The 25,776-nt window shown below is 65.8% G+C and overlaps 1 protein-coding gene and 1 long non-coding RNA gene across 2 annotated transcripts; one reads left to right on the top strand and one right to left on the bottom strand.

The window, feature by feature from the left end:
* Positions 1-685: 685 nt before the first annotated feature.
* On the bottom strand, positions 686-7,992 carry LOC113603034 (uncharacterized). Its single transcript, XR_008296440.1, has 3 exons — positions 7,114-7,992; positions 947-1,150; positions 686-802 (listed from the first exon to the last, which is right to left on the bottom strand). It is a non-coding gene; the product is annotated as an uncharacterized LOC113603034 (long non-coding RNA).
* A 656-nt stretch (positions 7,993-8,648) lies between these two features.
* HMX1 (H6 family homeobox 1) lies at positions 8,649-13,108 on the top strand. The gene is made up of 2 exons (XM_027058929.2): positions 8,649-9,042; positions 11,773-13,108. Exons 1-2 carry the CDS (start codon positions 8,649-8,651, stop codon positions 12,429-12,431), a joined length of 1,053 nt encoding a protein of 350 aa, XP_026914730.2. The 3' UTR covers positions 12,432-13,108.
* Positions 13,109-25,776: the final 12,668 nt, after the last annotated feature.

Genomic DNA, 25,776 nt, shown 5'->3' with positions numbered 1-25,776 from the left:
GCACTTGTCTGTGAGTGTGGGGGGCGGACGGGGGTGAGAGTGTGTGTGCATGCGTGTTATGTGTGTTTGTAGATTACGTGAGCGTGTACGAGTAGGTGCGTGGGTATGAGGGTGCGTGTGTGCGTGTGTGAGGCTGTGGATGTGTGATGGGAGCAGATTGTGTAGGTGTGTGTGGGGGGCGTGGGTGTGTGAGGGGTGTGTGTGCGTGTGTGGGGGTGGGGGCAAGTGTGCGGGGCGTGGCTGCAAGAGAGCGGGGGACGTGGGGGGTGGCCGTGCGCCCGAAGGGGAGCAGGAGAGGCCGGGGGGCCGCCGAGCCCTAGGGGCGGGTCTCGGGGTGGCGGGTGTCCAGATGGCCCGCATTATCTCCTTTACATCATCGTGGACTTCTCGCATTTCCAGATCCTCCGTGCCGGGCATGTATTATTTATACGACACGGAAGTTCTTCTGCGGTGGAAAGAGATTGGGGTGAGGGCCCCGGAGGGCCGGGGGAGCGGGGCAGGCGCCTCGCCTGGGCCGGGGGGGCCCTCGGGGACGCCCTCATCCGTGTGGCCCAGGGACCGGCCTCGGGGGACTCCCTCGGCCCCTGCTTCCCTGGGTCGGGGGCTCGGTGCCCAGACAGTCCTGACCTCGCCGGCCCCCTCCGCCCCCCCTGGGGTCCCCCGACCTCTCCCCCACACCGTCCCCCCCCATTCCACCGCGGAGTGGCCCCGGCAGGATGACCCTCACCACTCTTCCCCCCCAGGGGATCACTTTGGGGACGTCTTTCTCCATTTCTTTGTTTAAATTCAGTAATGCTCGCACCTGGCACAAAACCCAAATTGCGCCAAGGTACAAGCAGTATGACAGCCGACACCGTCCCACCCTCGTCTCCGGGAGGGAGCGTCACCCAAGCCCCCCCCCCCCCCACCGTGCGTCCCTTCCCACAAACACCAAGGCTGTACTCACGCGGGGGCTGCTGGAACTCGGGGCCACACGCTGGGGGGGCTCAGGACGGCAGAGAGCGACTGTCCCTCAGCTCTGGAGTCCAGAAGTCCGAGATGGGGCTGTCCGGGGGCCGCGCTCTCCGGAAGGCTCCCGGTGGGGTGTGGGCCCAGTCCTCCAGTCCTCCCTGTGCCACCCCTGTGCGTCTGCCTCTTCAGCGTGCTCTTTCTAGAAGGACACCAGGATCAGAGGCTGGGCGACTCCAGTGTGACGTCATCTTAATTATGCCTGCCCCCAAATCTCAGGACTCTGTCCCCAGCTCGGGTCACATTCTGAGGCACTGGGGGTTAAGGCTTCAACACAGGAATTTCGGGGGGACGCGATTTAGCCCCTCACAGAAGTGGGTGCAGGGGAGTATAAGCGAACATACCTTATGTGGGTGTGTGTGTGTATATGGACCTCGTGGTATGTGCCGCCCCCCAGTTTCTCACCTTCTGTGCTCTGGCTTGCTTCCTTCCCCCCCATTCCCGCAGGTGGGGGTCCGCTATCGAGAGCACCCCCTTCTATCCCAGGCTGCAGGAGGAGGCAGCATGGCGAGGAATCACCGTACTATTTACATACCCAGCTCCCCGCGTGGGCTCTCAGTGGTTCTCCATCGTGGTCTGTGGCAGTGAGTTACCTCCGGGTGGTCCACGGCCCTGCCCACGGTCTTTCTGGGGGAGGGGGGGTTGTGAGCGTCGTGAGGTCACACGTATGTAGCCCCAGACGGGGGCCTGCCCACAGCTGGGGCTCCGGGAAGTGCTCGCTGAACCCGCTGGGCTGGGCGTGGGACCCACTACTGGGTGTGGGGAGGGTGAGGGGTGGGGCCCTGCGGCAGGGACACTGAGCAGTGTAGGGGGACGTTCCTGGGAAGAGGCTCCAGCTGGCACCCTGCACGGGGGTGGGCCACAAACGCGGCCTGCTGGGCCATCCATTCCAGGACCAAAAGGGGCGAGCCCGCCAGACTGTGGGGTTCCCACGCTGGCGCTGGCCGGCTGAGGTTTCCAGAAACTCCCCCCCTCCCCCCAGCGCCTGGGAAGAGGTTCCCCACACTGTGGTCCCCGCCCTTATTCCAGACTCATTTCTCCAAGTCACTTCCGATCAAGGTCACGGGCAGCCCAAGCTGTCTGAGGGTCCCCAGTGGCTGGGAGGTAACTCTGAGCACAAGTCTGCTCCATTGAGGAAACCAAGCCCCGCTTCCCCCGGACGGTCTCCTTCATACTGGACCCAGACGTGCCTGCACCCCTGAGCCTCAGAGACCACAGCGTCGCAGGTCTTTATTGAGGCAGGAACCGGCAGCATCCGGCCAGGTGCAACTATGCAACACGTCATCACGCTCCAGAACAGTCCTGACATGTCCATCCAAGGAGTGTTTTCTGGAGCAGCAGTTTTGGAGACATTGTGTCCGGCCCCAGGGAGCCTGGTTATGCGCATTTCCCGGGGGGGGGGGGGGGGGGGAGTGCTGCTCGCTGGGTCCCAGCGGTGGGCGCTCTGCAGGGCTGGGACCCAAATTCTCACATGGCCCTGAAATGCGCTGAGAAAGAAAAAAACAAAAAAACAAACAAAAAAAAACCAACCTGACGGGTGGATGGAGGACCGGATAGACGGGCAGATGTGGAAAAGCAAACGTGCTAACGGGAAGAATCTAGATGTAGGCATTTGGGTGTTCTCTGGCCAATTCTTTCAACTTTCGCACATTTGAAAGTTTTCAGAATAAAACGTTGGGGAGAAAACATACCGCCCCGTGAGTGAGAGTTATCAGCAAGGTCCAGGGTTGGGGGCGTCTGCTCTAGGGCGGGGGGAGGCGTGGGAATCAGGTGGGCGCTCACCCCAAGAGAGGACAGGACAGGACGGGACGCGGCCACCAAGCCTGGGGTAGGGGTGAGCAGAGGGGGCCGGCCTGGCTCTGGCACAGGCGGGTGCTCCCCGCAAAGGCCCTGACTGACGGTTGGAGATGGAGGTGCCTCTTCACACGGCTCCCCATTCCCAGGGGGGCTCTGTCAGGGCCGCTGACCCCGCCAAGGGGACAGGGGTTGGCACATCTTTTCATCTGGCCCCTCTCACGCGAGCTGTCAGTGGGAAGGGCTGGGCCCCTTCCGGGCGCTTCCGTGGGGAGGGGAGGGGGTGTCTTCAGGACTGGCTGGGCAGCGCCGGTTGGTTGGCGGGATGATGCTCACGCCCCCCTGCTCCACGGGCTACGGTGCCCAGGATGCCATCTTGCTCCTCCCACCCCTGCTCTCCCCTCCCCCCACTCCCTCCCCCCCCCACTCCTTCTCCCTCTCCCACCCCAGGGACGGGAACTCTGGGAACCATCCCCTTGACGCCTTAGGAAAATTAGCTTCCTCTTTCGAGTGCTTAAAACGGGGGACTTTCGCAAGGAGGGATGTGGCTCGAGCCTCAAACGCAGCCTGAATAATTTTCAGACATTTGGTCTTTTTGAGAGCAAACATTTGGATTACGCACCAAAGACCTGCCTGCGCCATGATCTCCCCCACCAACCCCTCGTGGTGGACTCCGTTATCCTCGCTTCCCAGCAGGGGTGTTGGGGGCAGGGTCGGGCCCATGGCCACGGAGGGGGGCTCAGCAGCTGAGCTCAGTGCCTGACTGCGCATCCGGACAGCTGCAAGGACACTTCGCGCTGGCTGTGATGTGGGGAGCAGACCATCTGACAGGCCGGTAAGGAGGCACTGGGGCTCTGCCCGCGGCCCCGCTCGGGCCCCCCGCACCCGCTGACGGACCCTGGAGACGGGGCCCCTCGGCACGACCGCGGCCCTCACTTGGACCCTCCCTTGGGCTTGGCCATCTCTCATCCACTCTGCCATCACTTCCAGCCTACTCCTATGGCTCTGCTTTAGCCCTGACACCTCCCTGGTTATACAACCTTCAGTGGCTCCCTGTTGCTCTGCAAACTAAGAACCCTATGCTCTAGCTCTCCGCACACAGGTCCTCTCAACTGTAACCCATCCCCGCTCTCTCCTCCCCGGCAGCAGGTCCCCCTTCACACCCCTGCCCCTGGTGTGCAGCGACCTCATGCTAGGAATAACCAGGGAACTGCCACCTAAAACAACCTGGCTCCCCCCCCCCCACACACACACACACACACGTCACAGGGCCACACACGAAAGTCGGGTACAAGCAAGTGCTGGTGAGGGCAGGGACTCGGGGAGGGCTACTCCGAACAGTCTTTCTGAGGTGCTGAGTGATGGTGCATCTGTCCAGACCCTCACCCGGGAGCGCCATCCGGGGGCACGCACCCCTACACCATTCTCAGAAAGACAGGCAGGTCTGCCCCTCCCCGTGATATGTATGATGGCAGGAGGGCTGGCTCTCCACCCCTCTCTTTCTCCCTCCCCTGCACCTCCTCCCTCCTCCTTCCCCCTCCCCCTCACTCTCCCCTCCCACACCCCTCTCCCTCCCCCTCAGCCCCTCCAAGTTGGGTCTGGGAACCCAAGTGGCGTGGAAGCCAGGTCTCCTGGAGGAGACCCAGCCTCAGCCCCAGATAAATGAGCCACCGGGCTTCAGATGCGTCTGTTTAAGTCTTCGAGTGTTCCCGCCAAGGCCCCAACATCATGCACAGGAGTCAAGGCATCCCAAGCCCCGGACCCCACGTGGTTGTTGTATACCCCTAAGTTTCGGGGAAGTGTGTGATGCAGCCATAGTAACCAGGACAAGGCGGCACGGCAGCTGGGTCAGTACACAGTGATTTACAAATCCGTGCCACGCGGATCGGCACGGATCTCAAAGTTCTACTTTCAGGGGGGGAAATAAGGGACAGGGGAGATACATACACAAGAGCACGGGGTGGGGGTGCGGCGGGCACGAGGGTGAGCTAAGGCCAAAGGGATAGGGGTGAGCGAGGACGGAAGCACAAGTAAGACGAACTGTAATTCAAAAGTGGACATTCCCGGGGCGCCCGGGGGGCTCAGTCGCTTAAGCATCCGACTTCGGCTCAGGTGGTGACCTCGCAGTTTGTGAGTTCGAGCCCCTGCGTCAGGCTCCGTGCTGACAGCTCCGAGCCTGAGCCTGGAGCCTGCTTGGGATTCTGTGTCTCTGCCCCTTCCCCACTCACGTTCTTCTCTCCCTCTCTCAAAAGCAAGTAAACGTTAAAAAAATTTAAGTGGACATTCCCTGAAATTATTCCAACCCCCCCCCCCAAATAGCTTATTAAGACCAAACAAAGCAGGTGGACACCGGCTGCAGGTTGCTGACTCCCGATGGGACCTTCCGGGATTATTCCCACGACCGACCGCATCTCTGCCTTGCAGGGCACCGTTGACGACCGGCTCTGAGCTAGGCACTTGGGACACAGGTGCCAGGGCACAGCCCCTGCTCACTGTCCAGCTGAGAAGGCCACCCGGCGTCCTCTAGGACGGTTTGCTGGGATCCCACCGTGGTCCCACCGCACAGGGGAGAGAGAGAGAGAGACCCAGAGGGGAGAAGGAAGGACAGGAATGGCCACAGAAGAAATAAGCGGGGGCGGCTGCGGGGTGCCTCACAGACACGGAGACACAGGCACGCTCCACTTTTGTGCCCCAGGAGTCTCTCTGCCCAGAGCCTGCCCACAGGGGATGGCAAACGTGAGCTCTGGCCCTCTGAGCGCCAGAACCTGGGCTCAGGGCCCTAGGCGGTGGCGGCAGTCTCCAGACAGCGCCCCCAGGGACGAGTGCCGGAGACCGTCCGGGCCGGAGAAGGGCCAGCCCCTCAGAGCTGCCCGCGGGTCCGAACGCACACAGCCTCGGTGGTGGCGATCCCCGGTTCCCGCCTCTGCAGACGGTCCTGTCTCAGAACTGGCCTCTCCTCCCACCTCGATGCAGGGCTGCCCTCCGCTCCGGCTCTGGGACCGGCCCTGTGCACAGCGGCCGGAGGCCTGGGCAAGCGCTACGCGGTGGGCGACCCCTCGCCTCCCTGGCCGACCCCACGGCCCAGCGGCGACCATCTGCGGCTCTGCACTGCCCGCCTCGCGCGCTGGGGCTCCGCCGTCACCGTTGTCGTGACCGTCTCGGGGACCCGGCGCCGGGCGCCCCAGCCGCTGCCCCGTGCCCGCGTCAGGGAAGCGCCCTCTGCAACCCCCACAAGGCCCGTGTGGGAGACACGAGAAGGCCCACGCTCCTCCGCTCGCCTTCAGCCCGCCCCGACCTGGCGGTGCGGCAGAGGCAGGGGGGCGACCCTGGCAAGAGAGCACTGAGGCTTGGGTCCCCCGCCTGGGCGCACCCAGCCCTCCCTCCTCCCAACAGCCTGTCACCGCGGGGTGCTGACTCCCAGAGGTTCATAAGAAACAGGATGTGAGGCGAGGCGGCCCCCCCCCCTGCCCCGGGCCACACAACTGGAGAGCAGAGAGAACTGAGCCCAGACTCCAGAGGAAGCCCCCACGCTTGGAAATCATGGCAGTGAGGGCACCAGCCTCCCAGGCTTGAGGTTCGAGAAGCGTGTTGAAGGAGGGCCCAGGACAGCTCCCCTAAAGTGGGTGGTTACGTCCAGTCCCCACAGCCATTGTCTCCTTAGCTGGGCATCTCTCGGGCCTCAGTTTCCCCGACTCTCAGAAGTGCTCTCTGATTCGACCCTGTGGTCAGCTCCCACCCACCTGGCTGGCACTTCTCTTCCCAAAGGACTGGGGCTGCCAGCTCTCCCCTTGGCTCAGCCCCTTCCGGCTCGACCTCTTGGAGTCTCCCTGACCCCAGGAGCCCCCGGAGTGTAACACTTGGAGACCCCAGCTCTCTCCACTCTTGCACAGCGTCCTCATCTACAAACAGGGGGGAAGAGCCCTCATCTCCTTGTCTGCCTCCAGGCTGCGGAGAGCCCCTGTCACTGCCAGGCTTTGCCCCTTCTGGGGCCCGACGTGAAGACCAGAGAAGATGGGCCCGGCATGGCATCTGGTTCCTGAGGCTGCACAAACCCCCTAATCCCCCAGAGGTCCTTCCCATCAGCCGCGGGGAGAAAACCGGGGTCTGGTGAGACGGGCCAGGGCAAGCCGGCTCCTGCAGGCACTCCAGAAAAGGCACACGGGTGCGCAGCGTTTCACCTCCGCGGCTGCAGGCCGGCAGAATCCCGCGGGCTACGCCTCGTCCGGGCCGGCTCCGCGGCCTTGCCACTCCGCTCCCCCGTCCGACCCCAGGCCCAGAACGCCGGAATTCAGGCCTGCCAGAGCCACTTACCACACGGTGTGGTCTCTCCTCGCCTCGCCTCTGTTTTCCCCTCTGGAAAATGGGGTTGATGCTGCCGGCCGCCGTGGCTGATCTGAAACTCGGAGCGCCGGGGGCCGGCCTGCAGCCGTCCCGGGAGGACGCGGGCAGCACGCGGTTGGACAGGGGCCACCCCGGCTGGCACTGGGAGGCAGGATGTAGCTCTCTCTCGGAGAAAACCCGCGTCCGGTGAAGCCGGCTCCACCCGCGCGACCGCGCTGCGACCCGGTGGCTGGGCCGTCACCTGCTCCCGGGCGGAGCTGACACAGCCCCGAGGTGGCGGCGTGGGCCGGGACGCATTTCTGTCGCCGCGCTCCCCGCTGCAGGAACCGGAGGAGACTCCCCACGGGTTCAGAGTCTAGAAACGGAGGCTCAGTGAGGGATGGGGCCTGCCCCCCCAAGACCTGAGCGGCCAGGGGCACTGGCTCTCGCCCCCACCCCCTTCCTAAGGCCCGAGCCTCCCGGGGAGCGGGACGGCGGGGACCCGCTCTCCGGGAGCGGGACCTCGGGCGCGCAGCGGGCGGGGCCACAGGAGTGGGGGTGGGGGCGAACACCTCCTTACGCTCTGAGGCTGAGCCCGGGAACGAGAGGGTTCCATGCACCCCTCCCCCCGCCCCGGGGCACTGAAAACACTTTATTACGCGTGGGCACCGAAACCGGCCGCAGCCTCGCAGCCCTGAAGCCGGCTGTGGCCCGGCCTCTGGCGGTGCTTGGAAGTCGCGGGGTCTTCACGCCCCGCTCGCACGCGCACCTCCCCACGCGCGCACACCCGCACATACCACACTCGCGAGCGCGCGCACACTCACTCACGCCCGGCGCAGCGCTCGCCCCGCCGCGAGGCAATTACGGCCGTGGCCGGGCGCTGATTGGCCAGCACGGCTCTCTCCGGGGCCCCGCGGCCAATGGGCTGCCGCCCGGCCGAAGCCACGCCCCCTCCCACCCCCCACCCCCGGCGCGGGGGTGGCGCGGGCCCGGGCACCGGATCACGCGGGGCCCGCCCGGCCGCGACCCCCGGCCCGGGCTCCCCGCGGCCGCCCTCACCCCCCACCCCCACCCCACACCCGCCTCGGCCGCGCGACCGCCCGCGCGCCCGGGTCCCGGCGGCGTCTCCAGGCCGCGGCCGCGCTCGGGGGCCCCACCCCACGCGCCCCCCCCCCCCCCCCCCCCCCGGCGACCCGCCCGGCCCGCGCCGCCCCGCCCCCGCTGGCCCCTCCCCCGCCCCTCCCCGCCCCCAGCGGGGCCGGCCCTGGCGGCGACCAGAGCGGCGACGTGAAAGGCGAGCGAGGCGGCTGCCCGGCCGGCTGTCGGCGCGCACCCGCTCCCGGCCCAGCCCAGCCCCGCGCCGAGGTCGCCGCCCGCCGCCCGCCCGCCGGGGCCCGACGCCAGCGCTCCCGGCGGCGGCTGCAGGGCCCGGCCCGCGCGTGCGCCGGGGGAGCCGCGCGCCCCTGTCCCCAGCGGGGCCCGGGACCCCGAGGAGCCCGGCAGAGCCCGACGGGCCCGCGGCCGCGATGCCGGACGAGCTGACGGAGCCCGGGCGCGCCACGCCGGCCCGCGCCTCCTCCTTCCTCATCGAGAACCTGCTGGCGGCCGAGGCCAAAGGCGCCCGGCGCGCGGCCCAGGGCGCCGGCGGCCGCGAGGACGAGGAGGAGGACGACGACGACCCGGAGGACGAGGACGCGGAGCAGGCGCGGCGGCGGCGGCTGCAGCGGCGGCGGCAGCTGCGCGCGGGCGCGGGGCCCGGCGGGGAGGCGCGGGCGCGGGCGCTGCTCGGGCCCGGCGCGTTGGGCCTCGGTCCCCGGCCGCCCCCCGGGCCCGGGCCGCCCTACGCTCTGGGCTGCGGCGGCGCGACGCGCTGGTACCCTCGGGCGCACGGCGGCTACGGAGGCGGCCTCAGTCCGGACAGTGAGTGAGGGCGCCGGGAGGGGTGCGCCGGGCGGTGTGCTCGGGGACTTTGGGTCCGTCGGAGGCCTTTCTGGGCCACCCTCCTTCTTGTGTGCAGCGGGGCCCCAGCGGAGCCCCTGGTGGGGGCGGGTTTGGGGGCCCACTCCCTGGGTCAGGGTCCCTGTGCGGGGAGAAGGCTTTGCAGGGCTCGGGCTTCACCCATCGCCAGACTCTGCGGGTCCCAGGGAGGCTGGAGAGCCCGCGGAGAGGAGTGTGGGGACCGGGGACACCAGGCAGTGGACGAAGAGCGAGGGAAGCGGGGTGGAGAACGAGGGAGAAAGAAAGCACAGGTTGGATGGGAGAAGAGGGAAGGACGAGGGAAGAAGGAGAGGGGTGTGGGGAAAGGGGAGCCGGGGGAAGGGAAGTCGTAACAGCAGAACCCTCCGGCTTCGGTGGAAAGAGGGGAGGGTAGCAAAAGAAGGGAAGACAAGCAGAGCCGGAAGGGGCAACGTGAAGCGGGCTGGAGCAGAGGGAGCCACTGACTGGGGGTGGGGGGGTGGGTGCTGGACACACGGGCAGGAGCATCTGTGCCCCCACTGCCCCATCTCCTCAGAGAGAGCCGCAGACAGGGCCTGGGCTGCTTGGGCCTTGGCCTTGGTCCTCCCGGGCACCATGGCCGCAGCTGTGCCAGGCAAGAAGGCGCCCCTTCTGAAGCCCCCCGTCCCACTCCTCTCTCTTCCTTTGCTACCCCTCCCCCCTCCCCGTCTTTGTTCCCCGCTGAGGGCTCAGAGGCTGGGAGTGGGGGTTCTCAGCCCCAGAGCCACTCATCCCCCCCCCACCCCCCGCCGAGTCCTGCCCCCTCTCCCTGGGGTCACTGCCCCGAGGGGACCTGCCCCTTGGAGGAACACCCCTAGGAGGAACACCAGGAAGTCATTCCAACTCTGGCCCCCGGGCTTGGCCAGCACCCCACACACCATAAAGCCAGCTGTGGACTCTTACAGGCTCTTGCTCCGAAATCCATTAGTGTGTGCTGGGGGGGTAGGTGGGCCAGACCCCTCTCACCTCTTGGATAAAGCCCCTCTCTGGAGTGGGAGAGACCGTTTTGCAAAGGGACCCACCTCTCAGAGCCCATACCCAGAAAGTCTGGGGTCCCCACCCCTCTCACTTATGCTGGGCCAGGTCTCAGTGGGTTCCCTGAAATCAGGTGACCAAATTTAGTGCCCGTCCGTGAGTGTTTCTGAAAAGATCTGGCAGGGTGAAACGTGTCCCCCAGCTTGCCCCAGAGTTTCATCTCCGCCTACGGCCCGGTGGCAGCTCCAGGAGACGTGGTTCCCCATTTCGTGCGATGCGGGTTAGGGTCCAGGTTTCCCACCGGGGCTGGCAGGCCTGGCCGGGTGTCTTGTAGCGATGGGGCCTCTGTGAGTCTGGGGGCTTGGGGTGTCGGGGGAGGGGGGTGGCGGCAGAGGTGCCACTATCTAGGGGCCCACAGCCTGGAACCCCACTCCTTGTCAGCACCGAGAAAGCTCACAACACCGGGGTTGGCCAGGGGCACACGCAGACCTGCTCACCTCTGTGAGCACAGGGGTATGGCCAAGCACACACATGAGCCCAGCAGTGTTTGCGCGCCTTAGAGACGCTCACGTTGCCGCCACACTGCTGTCTTCCCAGGGCTGGCGGGGCCACACTTCGCTTAGACTGCCCCCCTGCCACGCCTTGGCACGGGAGCCTCAGGCCCAGGGGAGGCGGAGGACGAAGCGGCCTGGGCCGGGCTGGGACCCCCGCAGGCTGGCCGCTGCCGATTTCCAGCCGGCCTGGATTCTGGACAAGCGCCTGGGCCCCTGGGGCGACCCCTCACCTGGGAGGGACCACCCCTTGTCAGCCCTGGGGGGCATCTCCTTGTGGGAGTTTGGGTGAAGCTCAGAATTTGCAGCATGAGCTCAGGAACCCTGTGGCCTTCTGTGACCCCAAAGCCACAGGCTTGGGGTGCCGTGCAGCTGCTGGGTGTTTGGGCAGAGCCCCATTTGTCTGTGCTCCCTTTGAGCACGATGGGGCGGGGGGCGGGCGTGTGTGTCTCTGTGGGCACTTGGGCGAGGGGTACAGGCAATGGGGAGTGAGTGGCCCACCAGCGTCACCTGGAGTCTGGGGGATCGTCTGCTTTCGTTCGTTCTCGGTCTTGGGACGTTTCTGTGCAGGCGGGAACCGGGAAGCTGCGTCAGTTTCCGAGTGGTCGGCGAGGGGTCACTGCAAGTCTGCTTCTGTGTCTGGGACGCGTGGTGCGGGCCTGGGTGCTGGGCAGTCAGGGAACCCGTGTGTTTTCCAGTGCGTAGGCGCCTCGGAAGGACATCTCTACTCCAGCCCTGTTGTGCCTGCGAGGCCTTTCCGTGGTTCAGCGCGGAGGGAGCCAGTGGTTACGGGAGTCGCTCTCCTTTCTGCGTTTCTGCCTGCGTTTTTGTGTTTCTTTCTTTCCCTTTTTTTTTTTTCCCTCGTCTTTCCTCTGTCCTCCCTTGTGGCTGTGCACTTGTGAGGGACAGTGAGCCGGCCAGCCTGCTGGTCTTGGAGCTCACCTCCTCCCGGCTCTTTCTGCACCCCCTGGGTGAGAGACGCGGGCCCGGTGCGGGGTGCAGGGCCCTGCGCAGGGAGTGCTTCCCTGCCTGCAGCTGTGGGCGAGCCCGTGGGGGGAGGAGCCGGCCGCAGAGATTGGGTCTGGGCATCAGCCCCGGAACCGACCGTGTGCCCCTCTCTCCTCTGCAGCCAGCGACCGGGACTCACCGGAGACGGGCGAGGAGATGGGCCGCGCCGAGGGCGCCTGGCAGCGCGGCCCCGGGCCGGGAGCGGTGCAGCGAGAGGCGGCGGAGTTGGCGGCGCGGGGCCCGGCGGCCGGCGCGGAGGAGGCGGCGCAGCTGGCCGAGGCCCCGGCCGCGGCGGGCGAGGGGCGCGGCGGTGGCGTCGGCGTGGGCGGCGGTCGCAAGAAGAAGACGCGCACGGTCTTCTCGCGCAGCCAGGTCTTCCAGCTCGAGTCCACCTTCGACCTGAAGCGCTACCTGAGCAGCGCGGAGCGCGCCGGCCTCGCCGCCTCCCTGCAGCTCACCGAGACGCAGGTCAAGATCTGGTTCCAGAACCGCCGCAACAAGTGGAAGCGGCAGCTGGCGGCCGAGCTGGAGGCGGCCAGCCTGTCCCCGCCGGGCGCGCAGCGCCTGGTCCGCGTGCCGGTGCTGTACCACGAGAGCCCCCCGGCCGCGGCCGCCCCCGGGGCCCCCGCCGCCGCGCTGCCCTTCCCGCTGGCGCCCGCCGCGCCCGCGCCGCCCCCGCCGCTGCTCGGCTTCTCCGGGGCCCTCGCCTACCCGCTGGCCGCCTTCCCGGCGGCCGCCTCCGTGCCCTTCCTTCGGGCGCAGATGCCCGGCCTGGTGTGAGCCCCACGCGCTGGGCCCACTCCGGGTGCCCGCCGGGGACCCCTGGGGCGCACCCGCGAAGCGTGGAGGGGAGCCGGGGCGCTCCGAGTGCCCCTCTGCCCCCACCCCCCGTGGCAGGCTGCCGCCCTGGCCCGAGTCCTGTCCCAAGCTCGTGCAGAATGTAACAGGGGCGTCTTCGACCGTGGCTTCCAAATAGGCCGGATCCCTGGCAGGGAAGAGGGCATCGCAGAGAGGCAGTGCGCGCGGCAGGCAGCCCGGAGCCCCACAGGCCAGGCCTCAGCCGCTCGCAGCCAGCGCGGGCCCAGTCCGAAGCAGGCAAACGGGCTGTCAAAGGTGCTTGGAAGCCACCGCTCCCCGTCTCGCCGCCCCCCTCCCCCAACACAAACGTCCCTTCCCAGGACTGCGCGGAGCCCAGAGGGCAGGCCTCAGGAGGACTGTGATCAGCCTCACGGCCTTGCCAGTGGGCCCAGCAGAGGGGAGCCCCAGGGAGAGCGCCCATGTGCAGGGGCCGGGGAGAAGACCCCGCCAGGTGGCCCTTCCGCCAGACTGTCTGCTCTGCACCCCGGGGCGGACGGGAGCTCCTCTCCCGGGCTGTGGCCTCCAGTTCTTCTGGGGAAGACTTTTTTAAAAACGAATCTACTTATTTGCGTAACGGAATAAAAGGGACGTTTTCTGGACGCTTTCTGCCGCTGTGTGGTCCCTGGGGCGGGGCCCCCTCAGAAGCGCCTGTTCCTCCTTCCTGGAGCTCTTTCCAATTCGGGAGCCCAGGTCTGGGGACCTCCCCCGGACAGGAGGCCCAGCAGGACCTCAGGTGGGGAGGACGAGGGGACCGAGCGTCCTGTGTCCCACGGTCCTGGGGCCTCCACAGAACCCGAAGCCATGAGTCGAAGCACCCGCTGGCACCCTCCTTTGGCACAAGCAGCAGCCAGCTATGTGGCTCCCACATCCGAGTCCCCGTCCTGCACTAGCGCTGAGAGTCACCGTCACGGCTGGCATACCCGCTCTTCTTTCGGCCCAAACAAAACACAGTCCCAGCAAGGTCAGGGGGCAAATGCGGCTCTCCAGCTTCCTGTCCCCCTGGGCCATCCGCAGGCTCCGGCAAGCTGGGGACTGAGCCGATGGGCTCTGAACAAAGCTTACTCCAATAGCCTGCATTACGGTGGCCGCCAGCCTCCATCACCCCCCCCAAGACCGGATTTCGGGGTGAATACAGGGTCCCCTGTGAGGGTGTTTAGGAGGGTCACTTCTGTAACAGAGTCCGGCCCCCTTGAAAACCTGTCTGTGCCTCAGCTTCAGCCTCCCGGGTTGAGACGCACAGCATCCGGGCCACACTAGGGGCTCGGTGTTCTCCCTCTGCGGAGGCAACAGAAGGCCTGGGAGAAGGCGCCACCGGGGTCTTCCCTGGGCTGGCAGTCCATCTGTCTTTCTACCTGTGCCATCCAGCTCCCGGCCCCCAGCTCCCAGTGCCCTGAGGCTGGGTCCCAGAAAGTGGGGCCTGCTGCGGGGGCAGCCAGTGCCCCCTCTGGGTCTGTGCCTTGGGGCTCGCGGTGCCTGCAGAGCCTAAGGGGGTGGGCGTCAGGAGACACTCCGGGGTCCCTCGCGCAGCGCAGCCCCTGCCCCCCCAGGTGCATTCCCAGCTGCCTCCCGAGCCCCCTGCAGCCCTTCCTGGGCTGACTCTCCTCTGGCTTAGCGTGGGGAAGCTGTCCACACTGCTTTTCTCCAAACTAGGTTTCATTTCAACTTTGGGAGGGACTTCCAGGTCCAGGATCCGCTTCAAGAAAACAAATTTGCTGCTAGTTATTTTCAAAGGCCGGTTCCCGGTCAGCGGCCACAGGGGGCAGTGGGGGGCAGGAAGCCCCTAGCAGCCGCTGCAAAGGCAGCACAGACCATCTCTCCATCTCCCCTCCTTCCCCCTCCCATCCCGGCTGCAGGCCTCCGCACTCCTGCCTCAGGCTCCCCCTGGGGTCCCTGCCCTCTCTTCTTCTCTTGCTTTTGTGGTGGCCTCTTGAAGCCAGTGGACCCACGGCTGCCAGTCCTCCAAAGGATGCGACCAGCCTTCCGCCGGCAGACCCAGCCGCACCACAGAGGCCTCGGGGCCGTGCTCTTTCCCTAAACACGCCAGGCCGGCACCGGGCAGGTTCTGGCGCTCCTCGCGGCACCCTGTCCGTGGTACAGAGAGGAAATGGTTCTCAGGGACCGCCAAGGTCAGGGGACTTTTAGATCTCAAATGCTACAAGTCAGAGGGGTTATCAGCGCGATGCAACCTGCAACCCTTTGATTTGACTGTTTGTGGCTGGCGTGGTCCGTCTGAAGGTGCTCACCACTGGGCCGTGTTGGGCAGAACCACAGTCCCAGCGGGGGTGGGGGGTGGGGGGGAGGGAGAGGAGAGTGCAGGTGCCCCGCGTCCAGAACCTCCCCTCTGCCCACCAGGAAGCAAGAGCCTCCACCTGGTCACCCAGTCTCCTGCTGTCACAGCCGCAAATGCGGTGCATTCAGAGAGAAGGGCTGTGTCTTTCCCCGGAACAGTCAAAGGTTGAGCTGTCCAGAGGCTCCCTTGCCTGTGGGCCCTTCCTCTGGACGGAGGAAGCCGGGAGGTGGAAAGAGGGGCTGCCCGCTGGCTGTGCGGGAAGGGCCGGGAGCCAGGAGCCCGACAGACAGTGGATCCGAGCCGGGGTGAAGCCGGCTGGGCTCCGGGAAGCTGGCTCTACCCCATAGCGAGCGGCATCCTGGGTGTCACAGCGAGGGTGGCACAAGCCAGTGGCGAACCACAGGCAGCCCAGGAAGCGCGGGACCAGGCTGGGGAGGCACCTGGCCCGAAGCTCCAGCAGCATCCATCACCGGGGCTCCCGGGCTCTGCTCCTGGCAGAAGACGGATGCCTTCGACCCCTTCCTGCCATACCTGCCTCCCCCTCTTCCGGAACCCCCCACCTCACTTTCTCCTTAAAGCGAGGCCCGATTCCTGCCACACTGGGCCGCCCGGGGCTCCGGCTGGCAGAGTCCCTGAGCCCAGGCAGAGCCAGCAGGGTCCGGACACCTGGCCCCGCCCCACTCGCTCAGTGACCTTGGACAAATCCCTTCTCTTCTCCGAGGCCTGTTTCCTCTTGGCAGACCTCTGTGAGGAGGGTGGTCTGTAACCTGTAAAGGCGTAGCTTTCTCTGAGCTGCGCAAGGGTCAAGGTTCCCCAGGCCACAGGGGCACTCTCCTCCCCACAGGGGCATCTGGGGCCTATGCTGCTGTGGGACTGGGGGAGTGACCCACGCCGTCCGCCCCTCTCGGCCCCCTGCCTGGGCCCTACAAGAGCTACGTGGAGAACCAGAACCCACCCCCCACCACCCCCCACCCCCGGGCGCGCCAGGACCTCGGAAGGGGCATCGGGAAATTCTACTAGAGGCTTGGGTCGTTCCTTGGGTCAAAGGCAAGTGTGGAGTTGCCATCTATGTGCCATCCACATACAGTCAGACGTGCCGGAGGCAGAAGCACCTGCCCTGTTTCTCCCCAGATAGTTGCCCTGTGTGACCCACGTGCCCGGCCAGGCCAGGCCCCCTCCCCCAGAGCCCTGGTGAGGGTGTGGTGAGCACGGTGGCAATGCCCTCCTGGTGGGTGGTTCCCCACCCCCTGCATTTCGAACCCTGCCTTTGTCCTCCCCCCCCACCCCCAGCGCCTCCCACTCATCCCCTTCGGGCCCTTCTCATCAGGTCAGAGGTGGCCTGTGGCCTCCCCACCTCCCCCCAAGCCTGGCCTGGCCACGTGGGAGGTTTCCCAGCACTCGGCTACCCAGAAGGGGCAGGGAACTGGTCGGCTGGGGTCAAGAGGGAGGCAGCAAGAGCCTGGTCTGTCTCTCGTTTCCCGTGTCTGTAGGTGTCTCCCTCCCACGCATCCTGAGTGGCTTTCTAGCCCCATCGAGCAATTCTCAGAAGGGGAAATTAGGTTCCAAGAGGGGCAGAGATGCTGGGGCAGGGACCCCAAGAGGTCACTCAGCCATGGGGCCCTTCAACTTTCTTCCTTCCACCTTGTGCTAGGAGCTCAGCTGCCCACCCCTGGGGCTCCGCACTGGGGTTCCCGCTCCCTGCTTGGGCGAATACTCGGGCGGCATCCCGATCTGCCTTCCTACTGGTCTGAATCATCTGGATAATTCCCTTTGGCCACTCTGCCCCTCCAGTGGCTAGGGCGGGCGACCACCAAGCTGCCTGCCTATGGAGAGGCGGGGCGGGGGGGGGGGTCCCACTGGGCAGTGGGGTCTGGCCTCCTTCAATCCTTTGGCCAGAAGCAGTGCTGGACTCCGTGATCCGAGCCGGGTCCCCAAGGTGGTTCACCCTGCAGGCCGTCTGCCCTGTCGGGGAGAGGGGGACGGCCCCTCCCAGGTGGACTGAAAGGGGTCTATCCTGTTGTGACAGTGCCGAGCTCTGAATCTGGACGGACCCGTGAGACAAAGGCTCGAAGAAAGAAATCAAGAACCTGGACGTCGCATGTGGCTTCGCCACCGCCTGGCGTGCCTGGTGGTGCCGCCCTCACCCGCTTCCCAAACCGCCGGCCTCCATTTTTGTTGGCTTAATTTTTTTTTATTATTAAAGTAGTGCTTTTTACTGATTATCTGGAAGTCTCAGTAAAGTTGACACACAGTACGTTGTCTGCATTTTCATCCTCAAAAGTCAACCTCCTCCCAGTGCACGGCCACGTTGTGGATTTCTTGTGAGGTGACGGACGACCGAACGGTGAATTTTAAAACGTTCTTCCCGGTTAAGGCTGCGCTTACGTGTTTACCAATGAATGCTGTGACGCCCGCGTTTGCTTACAAATATCGCAACCGAATAAACAAAGTAATTACACAGGAGGAAGGAAAGCCAGGACAGACAGCGCTGGGTTGGTCCGGAGTCCGTGATTGTTAACCGCCGGGTGGGGACCTGGGGGCTCTTTTTAAGGCTTTTCCTCTACTTTGTTTTACATTTGAAACCTTCCAGATAAAAGTGCTTTCAGAAGTGACCATCGGGGAAACGTCACAGGGATGTGCCCCGGGTCCTGGGTCCGCTTCCCTTGCAGGCCCGTCTTCATCCCGTCAGGGGCCTGACCTCGGTCCGCTCACACCCTGGGCGCTGTCCCCCCTTGCTTGCTGCGAACGGGCACTTAGAAACCCGCGCGCTCGATCTCTGCAAGCGTTTCTTACTCAAACCTTCCTCTTTCTCCGCGAAGGCCTCCCTGCCTCCACCCCTCCCCACTCGTCCCGCGGCCCCGCCGGTTCCCCGCCGGCGCGCGGGATCACCTCCGCGGGGAGGCCTCCGAGTCCAGCTCTGGACGCAGCAGGGCGGCAGGATCGCTGGCGCCGCCCTTGGACCGCAGCCTCCAGCGGCCTGGGTCGCCCGGGCCCGACCCCGCCGCGGGTTTGGGAGACTGAGCCCCGCTGCGTTCCCTCCGGTCCGCGTTGGTGTCGTGGGTTTCCCGGTGCTTTCTTGGCGCTCTCGGCGTCCCTGGGACCACAGCGCTCCAGACTCTGGCAGAGTTGGGTTGGGTGGCCCATGGCTGGGCAGGAGACACCACCCCCCACCCCATGAGCCTGGGGCTCCATCCCGCGAGACAGACCAGTCCTCAGGGTGCGCCCCATCCCCTGTGAGGGCATCAGCTCCCGGATCCCCGGGGGTGTGAGGGTCCAGGCGGCAGGCCCCAGCAGCGGCCGGTGGGGAGCCGGAGAGGTGCACGCAGGGGCTTCCGAGGTTTGGGCGCCCCATCCGCGAATTGCGGGTCTCCCCGAGGTCTCGCCAACCCCCCGGGGAGCTGGGGTCCAGCGGGAGTTGCTGACCCCCACGACCCCGGCGGTGCCTCCCGGGCTCTCCGCCCGCCCGACTGCGCGCTTCCCTCCTCGCTCGATTCCCCGATTTAGTCGGCCTCGGCCTCTGCGTCTCTCGCCTTTCCCTCCCCGCTCCTCCCCGCAGCGCCAGGATTCGGCCCTCGCGTCCTTCCCCGCGGACCGCGCGCGGGCCCCGCTTTGTTCCATTCCCCCTCTCTGGGAAGTGGTTCCTCCCCCCTTCCGATCGGCCACGGCGGGGGTCGGGGAGGCCGGGGCCCCCTGAAACGTGCTCGCTCTTTGCGGAGACGTCTCCTCGACCTAGGCCGTTGGAAGCGCGCACGGATTCCGACCCGCCGGGGCCTGCGTCGCCCGGGTCGGGCTGCGGGGAGTCGGCTTCGCCATTTCGCTTCCGGACCCCGCCGGGCCTCGCCGGCCGGGCTCGTCCGCGCTCCGGGCCCGAGCGTCCCTCGGGGCTGCCCGAGCGGGGAGGGGAGGGACCGGCAGCGGCGCCAGCTCCCGGGACCCGGCGGACGCCCCGCGCGGAGCGGCCCCGACCCCTCCCCGGCCGCCGGCACCCCGGCCGCCCGCGGTCCTCCCGGGTGCCCCGCCCCCTCCCCGCAGCCCTTCCGGCCCCGCCCCCACCCTGCCCGCCGGCGCCCGCGCCCCCTCCCGGCCCCCCAGCCCCGCTCACCTGGCGTCTCGGTGGCGTCTCCGAGTCTGGCTCGGCCTTCGGGCCCCGCCCCTCGGTTCTCACCTCGCCCCTTCCCGCTCCCCTCTCCCCCCGCCCGTTCCTTTCCCCCTCGGGCCCGGCGCTCGCGCTCAGAGAAGCGCCGCGAGCTCACGCTTCAGGGCAGGGGCTGGGGCCGGGGAGGAGGGAAGTGCCCGAGCCCGCCCGGGATCCGGGAAGCTTCTGGGAGGAGGCGGCATTAAACCCGAGGGCTGGAGAGGGGTGAAGCCCGGGGTGTGCCGCAGGTGGGGAGCCGGCGGTTCGCCCCGAGGCTCGGCTCTTGGGGGGGGGCGGCCCCACCCCAGTCTGCGGTCTGGCTCTCGGGCCTGGCCTCCCCCCCCCCCCCATTCTGCCCTCCCGGAAGGATGGGGTGCACAGTTCAGATCGCCGGCCGGTGTCCCGCCTTCACGCGCGTCCGCGTGCCTTTGGGAAACTCGCTTCACTCCCTGAGCTCAGCTCGCCCATCCGTGGCACCGCCGGGATGCTCAACCCACTTGGCCTGGGCGCAGAGAGCCTCAAGTGGACCCGGCCTCCGTACACACACACACACACACACACACACACGGCCACGCGGCGCGCCCCTGAGGGTGCCCACGCGACCGGCCCCGCAGGCCGACGCACGCATGCGCAATAGCGGCCCACGAACACTGCCGCACCCCCAACCCCGCAGGCGCCGTCTGCGCCGCCGTCGGCCCCGCCGGCCTCCGAGCTCCTACTCTCCGAGGCACCTAAATCTTCTGCCCTTTAGGCCCAGCCGCCAGCAGAGACCCAGCGTGTCCCAGAGCCTGCCTGCCCCCCCCCCCCCAACCAAGGACGACTGAGCCTCTAACCCCAAACACACCCCTCGCTGCAGAAATCCCGTTCCCAGAAGTGGACGCGGACCCTGGGCCAAAGCCTTAAGACGCCGGGCCCTGCTCCGCCCGCTGCAGAGGGGTAGACGGCCCCTTAAGCCCGCCCCCCTTGCACTGGGGCTTTCTTTCATCTGGGAGCTGACCGAGCACGTCACCTGAAGTGCCTCAGACACCCCCACGATGACCTGGGGGTGATGCCCCCATTTTACGAGGAAGATCGGGGTAGCGGTGCAACCCCGGATCCCACAGGCCGCGTTGCAGGGGAAGGCAGAGAGCGGCGTTCAACTCGGGAACGGGGAGGGTCGGCCCCCCGCCCACCCCCCTGGCCGAGGTTGGGGCGAGCGGGTGGGGGAGAGCGGCTCATCACCTCAGAAGGTCTCGGTCCTCCAGCCCGGCCCCCCTCGACCTTCCTCAAGTCTCCCCCTCTGCCAGGACCCCCTATGTGGGTCCCTACGTGGGGGTTCTCGGGCGGCCCCTCTGGATCCCAGGCTGTACCCCAGAGGCCGCCCAGGGCAGCGTGCCTCCCTCGGAGCGTTCTGATCCCCGAGGATTCAAGCCGTTCCTGTAGATGGGGCCGCTTAAAAGGATTCCGTTCTCGGGGCGCCTGGGTGGCTCGGGTGGTTAAGCCGCGGGTTCTTGATTTTGGCTCAGGCCATGATCTCATGGTTTGTGAAACCGAACCCCGCCACCGGCCTGTCGTTCTCTCCCCCTCTCTCTGCCCCTCCCCTCCTCTCAAAATAAACAAACATTTAAAGAAAAAAAAAAAAAAGCAAGCTTTAAAAATACTCCATTCTCCGGGCAGGTGACAGCCCCTGGGTCACCTCCCCAGCAAAGCGCCGGCCCCTGAAAGGCACTCTGGCCAGTCTGTGTCGCCTCCTGTTGGAATGGTACAGGTAAACCCCATGTGGCCCCAGGAAAGGCAGAGACGGGCTCCTGGGCTACTCGGAAGCAGAAGCCAGCCACCTCCCTGCCCTCCCCCCTCCCCGCCCCCCCTCTGCTCCTCAACTGAGCCACAGTTTAGCCCAGCGCCGGGAGGCAGGCCTCACGCGCGGCCAGGTCCCCTGGGAACACGAGGGGCTATTGTCTCCCCACCACCCCGGGTGCAGGGGAGGGAGCGGGAGGCCCCATTGGAAACCTGGTCACTGAGGACACCCCCCCCCCCCCCCCGGAACCGGCTTGGTGCCCTGTCTGAGCTCCACGGTCTCCCGCCCGTTTCCAGGGGACTTCTCAAGATTTGTCCTCAGAAAGTCTGATGCTTGGCAAGGCCTGGCGAGGGAGCACCTAGGACTCGACCCCGGGACCCCCGCCAATCAGCCTGTGGCTGGGGGCGGGGGGCGGAGGGTGCGTCTGTGTGTGACGGTGCCCACCCCTCCCAACCGTGCGGCCAGGGGCGGGGAGCCCAGCGTGCGTCCGGGTCTTGGGCCGCCCGGGGCCGGGGCCGGAGCCGGGCCTCTCGGCCCCTCCCGGACTCGCACCCCGGCCGCGGCTCGCCCTGGCTCCGCTTCCCCGCATCTCCGCTCGGCGTCCCGTCACCCTGCCCCGAGCGGCGCTGGGACCCCGGCCCCGCGCGCGGAACCGCGGCGTCAGCACATCCGGGCCCCGCTCACTTGGGTTCGAGTTTGTTTCTTTCTTGAATCGCGCAAATCCACTTCCCCTCAGTGGGCGGGGCTCGGGGCCGGCGACCCCACGGTCCCCCGCCTCCACCCGCCGCGACCCCGAGGCCGCCTTGATCCCGCGTCTGTGCGCGGCGCATTAGCCCTAATGGTTTCGCTGATGATTCGACTTCTTTTTCGTTAAAAGCCGCCCCCGGTCCTCACCCCTCCTCCGCCTGCTCCTCTCCAGGCCCCGCCGCCCCGGCGCGCCCGCAGCCCCGCGCATGTGGGACCCGCCTGGCCGCAGCCCTGCCGGTGTAGACGCCGCGGGCGGAGCGCGCTCCGGGCGGAGGGCGCGGGCTCGCTCGGGGGAGGGGCCGCGGCGACCTGGGCCCTTCGGGGACCCAGGCTCCTGGCGCCGAAGGAACGTGGAGACCGGAGAACGAGCCCTGCGAGGTCCATGGGGCAGACGCTGCAGGACCGCGGCGATCCAGAAGCTGGGGGAGCCCGGCGACCTCGCGGAAGGACCCCCCCCCCCCCCCCACGCACACACCTCCCGGGAGGCCTCGGCCGGGACACCGTTCGGGGAGGCGGCCACACGAGCGAGGAGCGCCCCCAGGAACCCGCGGGCGGAGGGACTGGCCCCCTCGCCCCTCGCCCCTGCAGCCCTGAGCCCCTGCACCTCCGCGCACCCTGCGCCCCTGCACCCCCTCCTCGGCCTCCTCCCTGCGGAGGGTCCCTGCGGTTCACAGGGAAACGCAGTTGGTTGTAGAAAATGCAGAAAATGCAGGAAAGAAAGGGAGGAAAAAAAGGCATCACAAATCCGACTACACGGACAGCCAGAGTTTTCAATAATTTGTCCCCCCCCCCCCATTATTTATTGTTTTAGAATGGGCAACGAAGGGACCGGACGCAGCATTCCCGCCCGTAAGCACGTCTACGTGGGAGGACTCCCTCCCTCCTTCCAAATGGAGACACTCTTACTGAGAAAAGCACACGGTTAAGGTACAACGCGACCAAGTTTAACGAATGTGCCCGTGTAGCCACCACCTGACTCCGCTTTTTTGAAGGAAGAAGTCCCATGAATGTCAGAGGACTTAAGTGGACCGGGGGGGGGGGGGGGGGCGATGCACATGTCCGCTCCTCCGCCTCCTCCTGGTTCCTGTTACGATGACACAACGCTGTCCCTGCGCACAATTCAGATGTTCTGCTTCCAAGAAGGGAGTGAAAACAGCAGTCAGGGGCGTGCCCCTGGTTCGCCCCTCCTGCCAAGCTGTTCCTTGATTCATTTCTTGTGTTTTTTGTTTCATCGTAAAGGACCCTATCAGGTGCCTGCGGCCTTTCCGGAGAGGGGAGTGACCTTGCTCACGGGGGGGTGCTTACATCCGTCAGCCCTCTCTGCCCTTCCCTCCCATCCTCCAAATTGTCCTCTGGCACTGGGTGCTGAGCTGGGACCCCAGCGCACAGGGCTGGCCGTCCTGTAAACGTCCTGGGTGTGAGCACATACTACTCCCTCACTTTTTTCTCTGTACCTGTCACTCTTCCAGGAAGAAGCCCCCTTGCAGGAGGCTGGCCTCCCGGAAGAGGCCGGTACAGGCACCCACAGACCCCATGCCCTCGGGTGGAGGGGGAGAGGTGACACACGCAGGCTGGGGTTTCCAAGGGTCTGAGACCCTCTTGTTTCTAGCTCTGCCTGGACACCACTTTCAGAGGCCCTGCCTGCGCCTCATTCCCCGCCTCCGAATTCTCCAGAGCCCTCCCACCCGGGGGGTGGGGGCTTCTTGGGAGGGACTAGATGCATCCTAGCCTGGGAAACACCCCAAAGCCTTTTGAGTCGTCCTGGGTGACTCCTTGGGGTCACACCCTGCGGGAAGGCTGCAAGGCGTCATGCAGAAACATGTCCCCCTGGCTGGGGCTGAGGGGCTTCCCCTGGGGGGGTGGGGGGTGGCGAATCCTCAACTAGCCTCCCTGGGAAATCTCCCGAGGGCTCCAGGGACTCGGTGCCCGGTGAAGCAAACGTTTTTTGTTTTTAAATCTCTACCAGGACTCCTTCAAGTGGGGGCTCACTGTGTAGCGAGCCCGCCCGGACCCCACCCCAGCTTGATTCCCCCCTGCCCCGGCCAAGTGACCCCTTCCCGCACCCCAGCAGCCCACGGGCCCTCCCATCATCTCATCGCTCGGTCACCGCCGTTTCTCATCTGACTCCTTTGTGAGGAGCTCTCCGGGGCAGGACTCAGGGCCCGCCGTCCCTGTGAGCTGCTCGGAGGCCGCCCCCGACAGGTGCTCAGTCACCAGTTGTGGAAGGACTAGCAAGTGGGAGTGAGGTTTAATCCCCGCATCAACCACGTGATGTGGGCCAGGCCTCGGATCTCACAACACTGGCTCTTCCGGCAGTGATGAGCCCAAGGAAAGCCCATGGCGGGGCGTGGGCTTCCTTCCAGCCCTTCGCAGCGGTGGTTACCTGCGCATCTACACGACTCCCTGTTCCGCACACGTGTGTTCTTAAAGATACCAGGGCGAGGAGGGGAAGAAATCCAGGGCTTCTCACCCGCTGGGATTGGCGTTGCTTGTGGAAATTGTTTTTTACATGTCTACAGGCGCACATTTATTTCAGGGTGGAAAATGCACAGTACAGTGGTCTTCCCTACAGCAAGAGGTCGAAGGTCGCTGGCTCCTGGTGGCGTCCTTTTCGCTACCTTATCTTCCACGTTTGTTGGTTTCTACTCGGTGGAAGTAATGTATATTTTTCTTCACGTTGTTCTTCGGTATCGTGTCAGGGTTCTCCAGAGAAACAGAACCAGCTCTGGATAGATGGAGAGACAGAGACGGAGAGACAGAGAGAGGGAGACAGAGTCGGGGAGAGGGAAGGCTGGAAAGTCTTCAGGGCAGGCTGGCAGGCGGGGACTCAGGCAGGGTTTGTCTGGTGCTGTGTCCAGGAGAATTCCTTCTACTTCGAAGCTCAGCCTTTGCTCTTAAGGCCTTCCACTGATTGGGTGAGGCCCACCCCCCTGGCGAGGGCGGGGCGTCTTCTGCTTTGCTCAGAGTCTACTGACTTAAACGTTAATGCCATTTGAAAAACCCCTTCACGAGACACTTAGGCCTGAGTCCAAGCAAACGCCTGCCAAGCTGGCACGTAACATTGGCCAACTCAGGCACTCTGGCCTCTGTGTGGATTTTCACATCCTCCAGGCACATCAAAGGACAAAGGGACATCCTGCACTGGGATTTCCACGGGCGTTGTAGGAGCAGGACCTGAACTTGAGCCGTCTCCAGGAGCCTCGGGCTCTTTGCCCACTCAGGGTTCCCCGGAATCGGCCCCCATTTGGGCACTGGCCCGTGGGGAGCAGGACATGGCCTGCCGCCAGCTTCCACACCGCGGGGCTGGGCTCTGGCACTTTTCACGCCCGATGTGCGTCCCTCACCTCCGTGTTCCCGGGCCCACCGAAGCTGGGTCGGCGCAGGGAGAGGCGGTGGGTGTTCCTCCCGCGTTGTCCAGGTGGGGGCAGCGGAGGGGGCCGTGGGGGCCGGGAGACTGGCCCACAGCAGACATCCGTGTCCACTTCCGGCGGTTAAAGATGTAAATGCAACATGAAAAAGCATGACGAGCTGAACAGACTCTTCAGTTTTTACCTGGTCCCAGGGGAGGGGAGGCCTCTCTCTTCTCCCCTCTGGCCTCTGAGCGTGGGCCGGCCACTCGCCCAGAGACCACACTTCCCAGTGTTCCTTGCAGCTCTCAGCCCGGTCGTGATGAGGCTCTGACCGGTGACCTGAGGAGACTTGCCGTGTGCGACTCCAGATCTTTCTTTCAGCAGGAAGCTGGCGGCCCTCGGTGCTCTTCTCTCCCCTTCCTGGCTGCCGGGACGGGGCTGTGACAGTCAGGTGAGGACCTGTCACTGAAAGCAGAGCAGAACCCTAGACAGAAGAAGCGGGGTCTGGTCAGAGTCGCCCCACCCCTGGACCATTCACCAGCTTGCGTTCTCGTAAGAGAGATGGAAACCTGTCTGGCGTGAGCCCCCGCGACTTGGTTTCTATTCAGGAAACTGGGTCAGTATCCTAACTAACACGGGAGGACTTTCTAAACTGGGCCGGTCGGCATCTGCATGTGGCTGCTGATGACAGAACACTGACCACAGCAACATAAAATGAGTCTGGAGGCGGGCAGCCCGGGGCTGGTGTGGGGCTCCACAAAGACACCAGAGACCCAGGGACTCCTTCTGCTTTTCCTTTCCACCGTCCCAATACACGGGTTCTGTCCTCCAGGTTGCAAGATGGCTGCTGAAGCTCCAGCCTTCATATCTCTGTTCCTTTCAGGAAGGGGAAGGGCAGGAGGCAAAGGAGCCTCCTCCCAGCTTTTAGGGATGTTCCAGAGGCCCCTTTCACTGATTTCTGCCTCCAT

The sequence above is a fragment of the Acinonyx jubatus genome, chromosome B1 (assembly GCF_027475565.1).
Source record: "Acinonyx jubatus isolate Ajub_Pintada_27869175 chromosome B1, VMU_Ajub_asm_v1.0, whole genome shotgun sequence".
Lineage (NCBI taxonomy): Eukaryota > Metazoa > Chordata > Mammalia > Carnivora > Felidae > Acinonyx > Acinonyx jubatus.
This window is presented reverse-complemented; position numbering and strand designations above follow the sequence as displayed.